Raw genomic sequence first — 14,263 nt, forward strand, 5'->3', positions numbered from 1 at the left:
ACCAGTGCATTTCAACCAGTATTACATCCTCAGAGGCTGTTCTGCTAACATGGTGAAAAGCTGGGTCAAGACAAATCCCTGAGTACATCTGTACAAACTATTTGTTGCCAAATAGTCTCCCTGTTAGATTGTATAATGCTCCTGCATTTCATCCTGAGACTTTGCTCTTAAGGGCAACTCAAAGATCACTGTTTACATTTGCTTCTGCAAAACATCATTTGCATTTAAATTCCTAATTTGTGAAGAGAAGTGTTATGGACTGTGAGCTAGATTCCACAGTTTTGGTGGGTGTCTGCATGCACACATAAAAATAACTCCAACAACCGCATATTGGATATTCAAAGAAGCAGATTGGAATTAGGAATTTGGCGAAATGAGATGCTGCCCAGGAAATTACATCCTATTCCAGTTTATAGGAGTGCACTTACCACTGTGATTGACCGTTTACTGTTAGGAGTGGCTCTTCTTTTCCACGTGTCGGATTTCTTTCTTTGTCTTCACCTTGTAACCTTCTCCCTGCTTTAAAAGGAATGCACACGTTAAGATCTCATGGTTACAGGATTTTCACTACAAAGCGGTTTCTGTCCTGGTCCCTTGAGGCTGGATTAGGATAAGTGAAACACAGTTTAAAGCACTTTGTCATGTCACGTCCCAAAATACACACAATCTATTTGCCTTCACCACGGAGCTTAGCATCAAGGCAAGCTAGAGAATCCGGTCAGGAGGAATACAACATTATTGAACTTCACAGTAATTCAGTAGGTTAGTGATTAAGCAAACAGCTGAACAGCTTGTCCATTTCCCTTAGAGCTAGAAGAAATCATTACTAAAGCTCTCAAGGCACTCAAACCCCAATCATAAAACATATTAGTGAGTTATAACTTACACCTAAGCACCAAACACCAACTAAGCACCATGGAAATGCTGTTGAGCTGAGAGACTTTCTTTTTTAATTTGTGGAAACACCAAGCCCCTTCTCTTAGCCAGACCAAGCAGGCATCCGTTTTCCATAACACAAGACCTCGCTTCACCAAGCACCAATGACACACTTTTCTGAGAGCAAAGCAGCTGCAAGTACTCAGCTTTTATCCTATTTATAATGGAAAACAGAGTAGTAGCCTTTCCAATTTTCTGATTTAGTCCTGAGAAATTTTCAGTTTACTTTCTTCTTATGTGAATGCAGGGTATTGACAGTCTCTCTCTCTCTCTCTTTTTTTTTATGGCCCCACCTGTGGCACATGGAAGTTTGTGGGCCACGGGTCTAAGTGGAGCTGCAGCTGCTGGCCTACACCACAGCCACAGCAACACCAGATCCTTAAACCACTGAGCAAGGCTAGGGATGGAAGCTGCATCTTCAGAGAGACAACCTGCTTAACCTTAACTTGCTGAGCCACAACAAGAACTGACATTTCTATTTTTTAAATGGAAAGGGTAGAGGTCTGAAAAAAGAAGAAATAAAAAATAATCAGAGATGTTTTCTGTGGGAGATAGAGATTCACTTGCTGAGTTACACTGCTCAGTTATGAGTTTGGTTCTTTAACTGGCACATTGGATTTATTTTTGTGCATGGTGTGAGGGTGTGTTCTAATTTCATTGTTTTGCATGCAGCTGTCCAGGTTTCCCAGCAATGCTTGCTGAATAGACTTTCTTTTTCCCATTTTACGTTCTTGCCTCCCTTGTCAAAGATTAATTGACCATAGGTGTCTGGGTTTATTTCTGGGTTCTCTATTCTGTTCCATTGGTCGGTCTGCCCGTTTTGGTACCAGAACCACACTGTCTTGATGACTGTGGCTTTGTAATATTGCTTGAAGTCTGGGAGATAACTGGCACATTGGGAACAGGCTGTTATTAACCCAAAGAGGAGAGTCCTTCTTAGCTAGGATGGAGGAATTCATACTTCCCTATCGAATATATTGGAAAGAGAAAATGTATAGATGTGATGTAAGGATCTTGAGCCAAGCTTTTCATCATTTTAACTTTTGATTAAACTCTGTGCCTTTGCTGGAAACAAGTGCTCTCCATCTGGATTCTAGGCAGGAGCTGGGGTAGGGGTGGGGTGAGGCACTACTGAGGGGTTTGGTGGTGGTAGAGGGTTTTTATTTTCTCTCCCATAAATGAAATGATCTCTGAAAACTCTAAAGATAGTAAAGTATATAATGTTAAAGAACATCAGGAATAAGAGTCTTTTTCTTGGACCCTGATCAAATGCACAAGATGTCAACAGCTGCAAATGCTTCAAGCTGCCACACTGCAGATGCCAGCCTGTTAGGAGCATAGTCTAGAGTTCACAAAGCTTTTGTGAATCTACGTTCTTTCTGACAGTCCCCCTCCATTACCATGTCATCGTGTTTTCTCTCTTGAGGGATAACAATTCGTCTTAATACCTTCCGAGTGATCTGTAGGGAGCAATAGTGAAAAGTAGAGATTTTCCTGTCTTCTATTTCAAGAGGTGACACCACAGCCCACAAAGAGTAGAAAAGCTAAACCCTCAAAGCAGCATGAAATCCCAATGATGATTACTTTTCTGGTGACGAGGTTGCCTTCTTCATCAGTAAACTGTTCCTCTGTGACAGATTCACCAGGAATGTGTTTTGCTTCCTCGCCCTAAAGGATGTGGCAGAGATGAGCAATATGCTTGATGGAGAGAACCCCACACCACTCCACACACATGCTCTATGGAATTTTAGAAAAGAGAGGTAGGTATACATTCTACAGGCAAGGGGAAAAGGCAGACTCCACTGATGGTTAGTTAGCAGTAAGCAACATTCAAAGCATTAAACCTCAGGTTGGTACAAGAATGACAGCTAGACACAGACCCCAAGGAGGAAGAATCTGAAAATAGGTAATTATAGATTGCAGTTATATACTGATAAACAGAAAGGTTTCATTTGTTGAAAAAAATATTTAGCCAACTATTAGAACTCTAATTAGATCATTTCAATTTGAGTAATGTTTCTTCATTGGTCCTAACAAATCTTTCATTTTGCTGGATTGCATTCTGTCTAACTTAAGACAGCACCTCAGCTGGGGTATTGTATTTATCATCCTTTGTTTTATTTAAAAATTCCTTCACTAAGCATAACACATACTTATGTACATATATTTACCCCAGGGGCTAGGGGTCAAATCAGAGCTGCAGATGAGGCCTATGCCACAGCTTATGGCAATGCCAGATTCTTGATCCACTGAGTGAGGCCAGGGATCAAACCCGCATCCTCACAAACAATGCTAGGTCCTTAACCTTCTAAGCCACAATGGGGACTCCTAATATATGTATCTTTTTTTTTTTTTTTTTTTTTTTTGAAATACTATGAGAAAAGTTCAGGTTAGGGAGAAAATCTTAAGTTTTTTTTTTTAGACTGAGCCTTTCATATGCCCTAAAGAAGAATAATTATGTCTGATGAAATAGTTTCAGAATATTATTTTCAGGTGAAGGAGTCTTATGTGATAACTGATTCATTACTAAAGGAATGTAAGACGCCATCTTTCAGTGAGTGACTATGCCCTGATTTAGAAGGGGAAACTGTTAAAGAGCTTCCTCTGGTGAGTTAAAAAAAAAAAAAAAAGGAATAAATTCTTGACTTGCCAAGGTGGCCTTCTATTTTCTGCTAATAGGCAGCTCAGTTGGTTTAGATGGTGTCTGAATATCTATTAGCTCTATGACAGTATAAGAAAAAACAGAGAGCAGAATTAGGACTGCATTTGTAATACATAACTTTCTAAACTGTTGGCAACTTTAGGTTGGTCTGTCTTGCAGTTTTGGGGGGGACAGGAATAAACACCTTAAGTGCAGACCTATTCTAGGGGTCCACTGACTTAGTCAAGCTTGGTGAAGTGGTGGCCTGGATTATGCTAAAGTACCATGTACTGTAGTTATCTAGTTATCATGCACCAGTGGATTTTTTTTATTTGTTTTTAGGAAAAATGGCAAATTATGAAGAAGAAAGCTGCATTTCTGGGAGGGCCAGGGTTCTCTTTCAGTGTTACTATCATGGAAAAGGTGGTAGCCCTGTTAATTTGTCAGGGCCAGCCACGGGTGAGAAAATTCTACCACGGTTCTATGTCACAACCAGAGGAAGGCAGTTCTGGTTTAAAATAACAGAGGAGAGGCTAAAGCACTACCTTGTTTGGCTAACAACATTCTGTTTTCATTCTTTTTTTTTTTTTTTTTTCCAGAGTGACTTAATCCTTTATAGACTATGGGCTCATAGGTCATGGATGGGACATTTGACTCATTTTTTCTCACTGTGATATAGAGGTGGGTGAAAATAAAACACAATGTTCCTTGTTGCTCATGTTTGTTTAGTTCACCTTGAACCTTGCTTATAATTAATTTCAATCAGCACAATTAAGAGAGGGAAGGAAAGTGGAAAAAGGCAGAGGTCTCCTGCTTGAATGCACTAAAATCTGCAACAAGTTCTTATGGGAGTGTTATGTTTCCTATAGTTGGGGAAAAACTAACTTCATTTTATTTTAAAAGTAAAGGCTGAACGATAGCAGAAAAGCCAAAAAAAGGTCATGAAAGGTCTCACTGTAGTTTAAACCTGAGTAAGTGAAATATGTTTAAGCTAAATCTTGAATGTGTCCAGCTTTTTGAGTATTGAGACAAATCAAGGATCCCAGGAAAATCCAGTAAAATAGCATCCAATTGGATATAAATTGACCCTTTGATGCCAGTTAATTTTCAGCCAGTCCCTGAAAGAAATGTGAAGTTGGTATATTTATAAACATAATGAATATATTTAAGTATACTGATTTATATTAATAGCCTTAGAAAAAAACAAAGCCCTACTTATAAATAAAAAGCCACATAGGTTGCTGAGATCTGCTTGGTATATAGGTATTTTCATGGTGTTCTACTGAAAATTTATACTGTTTATAATTAAGGGTAAAAAGGCTTCTCTTAATCTTAAGTGGGCACTAAATATAATCAACTAGTGCTTTAATAAGGTCAAAATAAATTGTATGGTTATGTGGAAACCCACTAAATTGAGGGAATGGATTAGATAATAGTTGATTAGATAGAAAGGAAAGTTAGTAAGGAGTCACAGAATAAATTAAAAAAAATGTATCCATCTTTCTGTCAAATGCAGTAGAGACCAGGTGTTCCCAAGGAGAGGCTTGGCGGGGGGGGGGGGCTTTATTTTAATGAGAGAAAATAATCTCTAATTAGTTGCTAAAGTTCTTGAAAACATTTGTACTTGAATAAAATCCCCCCCAGTCTTGGTGATGGCATTATTTTTTGCGACACCTCCCTATACTTTTTTTCCTTTCTAATTTCAAAGGAAATTTCCAGCACAAATGGTGTCACAGTAGCATCCTTGGTGGCCACCTTAATGAAGACTAACTGTACTTTTCTTTGGACCCCTGCTGGAAGCATTTTATAATTTTTACTCCTCTCTCCATGAATAAAATGAAAAAATAACAACATGAAACATACACAACATTAAAACTAGAGTTCCAAAAAAGGGAGTGTGTGTGTATATTTGCTAAGTTTATATATATATATATAAACTTAGCAAATTACTAAGCAATGTGTATAGTAGAACCCATTTTTGTATTCTGAGAAACCCACTTGCTGAGAATGCATTATATATGTTCATAGCATATGCATATACATACATATTGTTATATATGAATAAAACAATCTGAAGCTTAAGAATAATGGTTATTTCTGGGAAGTGGATCTGATAGATTGAACTTTTTATATTTTTGATGGGTGGCAAACATACGTATAAACTCTTATTTTGAAAGGGGAAAAAACTCAAACATAGAAATAAAAATATAGTTGGACCATAGAGTAAAAATTCAGTTATTTGAATCATATCAAACTTCACAATAGTTTGAGTTGGTTTAAATTTATCTTTGTAATCACTGAATTTGCGAAGCAAATAATGTAAAGAAGTGCACAGGGACTGGTCAATTAAACTGCTTCCAAGCATTTGAAACCACTGTGATATTAACGTATTACATAGAAATAAGTAAATATACTTATAAAATTTTAAAAAGAACCAAATAAGTGGGAGGGCTTGTTAATTTGACTCATTTCTTAGGGACTTAAATATATTCTATGTAAAAATATAAAGAACCTTATAGCAAAATGAGTAAGTCCACATATGAACTTAAAGAGGAAAATCATTATACTTTGGCTCCATTTATTATACAAATTGAAGGGCTACAAAGGTAGATTTGCCGACCCTTGTGGATGTAGAATCTTTAACACAGCTACCGCTTCCATTGACACGTTCTGGCCAGAGCTCCCTCTGGGAAGAGCAGAATAAGCCCCAGATGGTTTCCAGCTCTAAGAGTCTCTGTGCCTAGGGCACTATTTACTATGGCAAACAGTACAAATATGCTGGTTCAGTCCAAGGTTGGATCACCTCCATGAAGGTCAAATTCCCAGCATTCCAGCCCCATCTAGTAGCTTCCAGGAAAGATGGTCGTCTTCTCTGCCACTAGAAAAGTCTGAACAGCCAAGTGCCCAAGTTAGTCTAGAAAAGGTTATTCCTTTTTAACTTGTTCTGGGAGAGAAGGAAGACAGTATTGTGGAAAAGCGGGTAGAAGGCATCTCACTGGAGGCCCAGGGGTTAGGTTCTGGTCCCAGACCTGCCACTGTCCAGCTGCGAGATTTGGGTATATCAGTTGATCTGCAATCCTTGGTTTTGCCATCCAGGAAAAGAAGTCATTTTAGTCTCAGTGACCCCTCTAGGTCCTAACATTCTCATTTTGGTTTTTTTGGACAGAGATGGATCCCAGTCATATTTACTGTGTAGTGTTGCTCTTTATTATTTTTTCTTTCTAGGGCCATATCTGCAGCATATGGAAGTTCCCAGGCTAGGGGTCAAATAGGAGCTGCAGCTGCCAGCTTATGCCACAGCCATGCTGGATCTGAGCCTCATCTATGACTTCCGTTGCAGTCTGTTGGAATGTCAGATCCTTAACCCACTGAGCGAGAGTAGGGATCAAACCCACATCTTTGTGGATACTAATGGGGTTCTTAACCTGCTGAGCCACAATAGGAATTCCTCAAGCTCTTTATATAAAGAGAAAAAGCAACAGCAGTGTGATCTTTTTCAACTGCCCCCCAAATCTGAATTAAACAGAAAAAATATTAACCAGAAAAATTTCTACATGTGTAATTTACAGATTTTTTTGTTATACCTATGGCTTCCAATTATAATTATCATTCTTTGTCACACGTCAAAGACATTTCTCAAAGCTTAAGTGATTCCGTTGTTTATACAAGTGCCCTCCTCCCTCCCACATATAAAACCCATTCTCTGATGATTCCACTCAACCTCCTTTAAGTTACGCTGACTTCAAGAAGTGGAGATTTTGGGAGAACACAGTCCCCTCTATTTCATGAAGCCTGTAACATCATCGTTTGTTTCAGTCTTTTAAACTTAAGCTTTTAATTAAAATGTTACAATATATAATTAATTATATATGAAGATTAACTATATAAATAACTCATTCTAACAAAGTTACTTAAAAGCTAACTTGCTAATGCATGTCTAGAATTCTAGGAGACCCAAAGAAATAACCCTCACTGACTTGGAGCAGGACAGGGCAGTTGATAATCCCATTGTTTTATTGTACTATTCTCCAGACTACAACTTCTCTACCCTTTCCCACTTTTTTTCTTGTAGGATTGTTTATTTTCTTCTGTCATAGATAGAAGAGTCAACTTCTACAATGGGCAGCTGTTATAAAGAGATGAGGCGAATCTGGATGCAACACGACTATGTCACTTGTCAAGCATCAACAGCAAGTGACAAGACAATATGGCTGGTGTGCTTTTTCTAGGTGTTTCACTTTAAAATATTATTTCATGAAGACACTACTTAAGGGACTAACAAAGCCTGAACAGAGCATGGCTTTAATATGTTCAGAAAAAGCAAATTAGTTATTTCTTCCCCCTAATCTCAGGAATGTGTGGGAGGGGACAGATTACAAGGACGTGATAGATAGGAGGTTGAATGGTTGCAAATATGCTAGATATTTGTGTGCCCATGTGGAATTTTCAAAGAAGTGATTCATACTTTTTTGGGTAGTTACCTCTTGAGCTTAAGGTTGATTTGTGGGTAATTTAAGATTTAGACAGGACTTATTTTCTTCTCTAATGTTTCCGGAGTCTGAGAAAAACTACACTAGAGCGGATTTGGTGGATTTTCTTCTCTTCTTTCATCTGGTCTACTGAAAAGTACAAGCAGCAGGATTAAGAAGTTTGGGACATCTAAGCCCACTTCTCTGACTCCCTGTTGGGTCTCTTGACACCTTGGAAATGGGTGAGTTTGATAAATGGTTTTAAGTAGGTATTTCCTTTCCTTTCTTTCTCTTCAGAGTTGCCAACCAAGGAGCCTCAAGTTATTTGGACCACATTCAAAGGCCTGGGTATTGAAAACGGCTTCCTAGTTCTCTGCACTCAATTATTCTAACATCAAGAAAGAGCTCTCTAAAGACAGAGTAATGAAGACAAGCAGCAGACTGCAGGACCTCCCATGCATAAGGTCAGTGCATCAAAAGGCCTTTGTGGGAGAAATCAAGATTTATTCAAGGTATTCAACTGTGCTCTAACAGGGTAGAATTACTTTTTTTTTTTTTTTTACACTTCCAGGAAGAGTTGCTTCCTCTACTTGAAAATACAGACTGGTTTTCTGTATGTTAGTAAAGTTAGAAACCTATTTCAGAAGTTTTTGCTTGCTTTGCATTATGTCACATAATGTCACATTATGTCACAGGCTATACAGCTCACAATTCTTAGTCATTGATGAAAAATGAAGTTTTCATTTTGAAAGTGTTAAGGCTGAGAAGGTGGCGTTTTAATTCATTCCATTTCTTCTTTATCTTACTTCATCATAGCCCTTGGGATTTCACTTGAACATTTCTTCTAATATGAACTATTCTCTCACCAAGATAAAATCTTTGTTCATACATACAACACTTCCACAAGGAAAGCAGGCTACAAATGCCAAGAATTCTCAGGTAAAATTATAACTGCCATATGTCAAACACAGGCCTAGACAGAATACTCACTTCCATGCAACAGGAGTTTTTCCTTTTGGCGGTAGTTTTTACACGTTTTCAAAAATGCAGAAACATACAGAGCCATTTAGTTATCAAGCATGCTGCATTTTCAAAACCACAAGAAAGGAGTTTCTAATAATACAGCAGTGCCCCATACTGATCCGGCTACAGGATACCTTTATAATCAAGCGCCGGCGAATTACTCGGGTAGTGACTTTCCGTTCTTCCTCTGAGCTTGAGTCACTCTCACTGCCTTTCGAGTCCTGACAAATGCATTTTTAGTATAATTTTACCATCATGTTTAAAGTAGAAGATATTCTGACAAGGGGAATCAAGAAAATTACTTTTTACTGTTGGTTCCCCCCACTTAGGAAAATCATGATGTACATTTATGGAAATCTTTAAAAAAATTTAAGTGAAAGAAGATTTTTGAGCAGGATTCTAAATGAAATTACTCTGTATATGTAGGTATGTACATTAATATATATACAATATATATAAGGCATATATATAACAGTTACCCTGATATTTATCTGAATAGGATATATGCATATACACTTATGTGTATTTATAAATATAATGCATATATAAATGCATAAGTGTATGTGTGTGTATATATATGAAGGCAACAAATTAATAAAACTGTAAATTATTAAAAACAATTCTTTGGCATCTGATGCCTCAACATGCTACTAATTATTAAATAGTTTAGAGAAATATTACAGATTTAGAACTAGTTGAAAATGAATATTATACATTTGACATGAATGCATAATCTTATATTTAAGGCTGTGTTTCACTTGACCTACAGAAAGAAGCATGGTATTTCTGATTTTTCTAAAATTTTGGTCAGATTTGGCAATTTTATCACAAGCTATTTTGAACATTTTGAAAAGTATACAGTTTATATCAGCATAATTTGCCAGGATATTTTTATTAGCATAATTGGTACCTAATGCATAATGGATACTCATTAGGAGTTTATTCAAATGAATGAAGGACTAATGTAAAACACATGAAAGTCTGATGTCATATTTCAAAGAATTAATATGAAATTAGAATAGAAACTATAGTTCACAAAGAATACAGTACAGCTAAGAATATGGTAATTATACAAAACATTAATTTTTAGGCAATAAGGATAGGAATAAAGAAAAACTACCAAGTGAAAAACAGTTCATAACTGAAAATTATCTTCACCTTCACCTTGAAATGTAATGGTCAAGAGTATATGCTGAGTAATTATATTTCTAAATTTTTATGGTGGAATTCTGAAAACAATTCTGGTATTTATTTTCTAAGTTTACTAGTTATCTCAACTCTAATAGTCTCAGAGATAGAAGTTGTAGTTAATATCCGTTAACTACAAATCAATGGCAGCATTGGTAAAAATATGAAAAAAAAAATAAGTAAAACTGTTACAGGAGGTACAAGTGTTAGCAAAAATGATTTATGAAATTTTTAGCCTAATGGATAATAAAGTAGACCATTTTCACCAAAGGCAAACTTACCAAATATTTTGGAACGTTATAGTAATATGAACTTTAACTTTGTAGGAAATTTCATCTGAACAAAATACCCTACCGAATAATATGGTGTCAAAAGGAAGTAGTTTTCAAGTTTCTTATTTCTTGCAGAGATACTGGCTGCTAAGTTCCTGTTACTTTAAAATGTTTTCAGAAAAGGATCGTAATTCAGGACACTTAGAATGATCTAAATATTGTGAAAGGAGGCCCTGCAATGGCTCAAAAAGGTGAAAAAAGTTCAGAGGAATTCATATTATGAAAGAAAAAAATTACTAAGCACATTCAGGGATTAATGGACTAGATGAGGCAGAAGAGAAAAATTCAGCCTGAATTATCCACACATGGAATCTTAAACTGGGGAAAGGTTTTCACTTGGAATATTTAAAAGCAGACCATATGTTAATGTAAACACTAACAACAAACCCAGATGTCAATCCTATCATAATCCTATCAAGCATCATCTGAGACCAGCCCATCACATAAAGAAAAAGTGGCCATGTGGCTAATGTTTCAGTTCCCATTTTCTCCCTGGAGTCTGCCAATCTTAAGATGAAGAGTAGAGAGAAGACGGTAGCATAATCTTTTCTTATATATGTATGTAAATGTTTAAAGTTATGGTTGATTTACAACATTGTGCCAATTTCTGCTGTACAGCAAAGTGACCCGTCATTTATATACATATAAAGCACATGTATATATATATATATATATATATACACACACACACAAATATATATAATATATATTCATTTTCTTATGTTATCTTCCATCGTGGTCTATCCTAAGAGACTGGATATAGTTCCCTGGGTAGCAGAATCTTGATCAGGATTCCTTTTAGAGAATTCTTTAGGATATTTGGCACAGAGGGTAACTAGGAGACCAAATGGAATTTTCTCAGTATTCCTTGCCATGGTTTGCTGCATGGAAAAAGGTGGAAAGAGCAGAATTTTACCTTGTAACAGCAGGCAGTCATCCGTGTAAGAGCTGTACCTGGACTTTTGACCTAATTTTTTAGGGGACAAAAAGGGGACTGTTTTCTGAGATTGTACACCTGATGACCTAGTTAGCTGCTCTTGGACTATGGTCTAGCTACAGAAGATAGATCCTAAACATCCTTGGGATTTCTTGGGAGGTCAGGCTCCTGTCTTCCAGAAGCTTTAACTTCATTCACTATGAAGTTACGCTCATGAAGCCTTTAAGCTTTGGAGTAGGACCGGTGACCAGTACTAAAAGCACACACTCATTTTTAAGAAATCTTGAAAACATTTTCTAATCGTAATTATTTTCCATTACTGATGAACTCAGGTCCATTTCTATTCAGGGTTTAGACTCTGGTTTTCAAAACTTCTCTAGGCCTTTTCCATGGTTCCTCAATGGCCAATATGTAGGCACATGTACACACACAGAAATGCTTACTGATATTTATACTGTAATTTGATTTCAGAACTTTCCTATTGATTTTTTTGTTGCTGTCGTTGTTGTCTTTTTGTCTTTTTAGGGCTGTACCCATGGCATATGGAAGTTCCCAGGCTAGAGGGTCGAATCAGAGCTGTAGGTGCTGGCCTACACCACAGCAACACGGGATCTGAGCTGCATTTGTGACCTACGCCATAGCTTGCAGCAACGCCAGATTCTTAACCCACTGAGCAAGGCCAGGGATCGAACCCGCATCCTCATGGATACTAGTCGGGTTTGTTAACCACTGAGCCACGACGGGAGCTCCCCTATTGATTTTTAATAGGCTTTTACAGAATACATTTTCATAGTTAGAATACTACCATGTTACTGCTCCTCCCTGTATTTTCTGGACTCATTTTAAAAGGGAACATTTCATCCAAAGACATACTGCTTATATATACTAAGAGTTAACTAAAAGGCAGAAATCAATATTTAAAATAACACTTGTCAGGAAGGAAATGAAAGAAACGCCACGAGAATTTTACTTCCTCTCACTTTCCCTCAACAAGCAGCAAAGTGATTAAAAAAAAAAAAAAAGCCTGCAGAAGGGAAAAGGAAAGGATATAATTAGTTAATAAGCTGATATTAACTCCTGAGTGAGTCAGAGTTTACTAGGTTTTGTGAAACTTTAAATTAATCACAGACTCATTATTTTACAAGAGACTTGGTTTTTTCTACCCGACACTGCAAAAGCTCTTAAGTAAACTAGCTGTTTTAGGGAAGGCTTCAAGTGCTACTATTCCATATATAATTCTCAATCTATGTCTACTGCATGGTTCATAAGAAGACACAAAAATTGAGAGCACAAAAAGCAGTCTAAAAATGTAGGAAACAGAACTGATTTTAAATTTCTTATATCCATCTATGAGCTATAATTTCAACTTAAATTTTTTTAATATCGAAAAATAGGTAAACCTCAAAGAATAAATAAGTCTATTAGGTGGTACCACAAAATATAAGTACAAAAAGCAAGCAAATAATCCTACGTGTAAGATTTTTAAATTATTAAAAACAAAGGTTAAGGTAATTATCAACTTAAATATGAAAATGATTTAAATGATACTTTTTTTAATGACCACACCCATGCCACATGAAGTTTCCCAGGCAGGGACTGAATCTGAGCCACAGCTGTGGGATCCTTTAACCCAATGTACCAGGCCAGGATGGAACCTGCGCCTCCACAGCAACCTGGGCCATTGCAGTTGGATTTTTTAACCCATTGCACTACAGTAGGAACTCCTAAAATGATACTTGTTATATTTTTAAATGCTATCAACCAACAATAGTATACGCACCTCACTTGAGGCTTAGGAACTGTGTTTCTTTAATTTTTAAAGACAACAGAGCTTATAGGGTAGAACTCTTAGATGGGTCACATCCTATAAACTCTTTAAATGGTGCAAAAGAACCAGAAAAGGGTTGGAATAACTATCCTCCATCCTCAAGAAAGAAGACTGGCTGGGGAGTCAGAAAACCTAAATTCCAGACGAAATTAATACTGGACCATAAGCTACTTACTTATCGTTTCTGTAGTTCTTTTCCCTCCTGGAAAATGGCTAAAAACATGTTTATGCCTTTTTTCTGCCCACTGAATGAAGGCGTGACTCAATGGCATACGTTTTACTCAGTACTTGCATTACCCTCATTGTGAGTTCTACAATTTTTAAATCACATGTTTGTAATTTGGAAATAGTAAGAAACATTAGGCCCAATGCCACAAGAATCATCGAGAGAATGGAAGTGTCAGAACTTTCAGTTTGTTTTTTAATTTTTTTCATTTTTTAAAGGTTTTTTTTTGTTTGTTTGTTTTTTGTCTTTTTGCCTTTTCTAGGGCTGCTCCCTGCAGCATATGGAGGTTCCCAGGCTAGGGGTCCAGTGGGAGCTGTAGCTACCGGCCTATGCCACAGCCACAGCAATGCGGGATCCAAGCCGCGTCTGCAACCCACACCACAGCTCACGGCAATGCTGGATCCTTAACCCACTGAGCAAGGCCAGAGATCAAACCCGCAACCTCATGGTTCCTAGTCAGATTCACTAACTACTGAGCCACAACAGGAACTCCTCATTTTTTAAAGTTTTACTGAAGCATAGTAGATTTACAATATTGTGATAATTTCTGCTGTATAACAAAGTGACTCATGTACACACATCCAATCTCTTTCACATTCTTTTCCCACATAGATTATCACAGCATATTGGGTAGAGTCCCCTGCGGACTGGGACTTGGGGATGGGCGTATGCATGCTAAGGTA

At 37.2% G+C, this 14,263-nt stretch overlaps 1 protein-coding gene and 1 long non-coding RNA gene across 5 annotated transcripts in view; one reads left to right on the forward strand and one right to left on the reverse strand.

Moving 5' to 3' along the window:
- Nucleotides 1–8,848, forward strand: part of LOC110256850 — a 108,252-nt gene extending 99,404 nt beyond the window's left edge. For 3 of the 4 annotated variants that reach the window (XR_002338891.1, XR_002338894.1, XR_002338893.1), the window contains one exon: nt 4,177–8,848. This is a non-coding gene — a long non-coding RNA (uncharacterized LOC110256850). The remainder of the gene's footprint in view (nt 1–4,176) is intronic. The other variant, XR_002338892.1, reaches the window with a different exon arrangement.
- The window catches only part of ANK3 (ankyrin 3), a 393,067-nt gene that overhangs the window by 11,694 nt on the left and 367,110 nt on the right, over nt 1–14,263 (reverse strand). Inside the window, 1 exon segment of the mRNA XM_005671012.3 lies at nt 429–519. Coding sequence (XP_005671069.2) covers nt 451–519 — 69 coding nt within the window. The 3' untranslated portion in view covers nt 429–450.

This window comes from Sus scrofa, chromosome 14, assembly GCF_000003025.6.
Source record: "Sus scrofa isolate TJ Tabasco breed Duroc chromosome 14, Sscrofa11.1, whole genome shotgun sequence".
NCBI classification, from domain to species: domain Eukaryota; kingdom Metazoa; phylum Chordata; class Mammalia; order Artiodactyla; family Suidae; genus Sus; species Sus scrofa.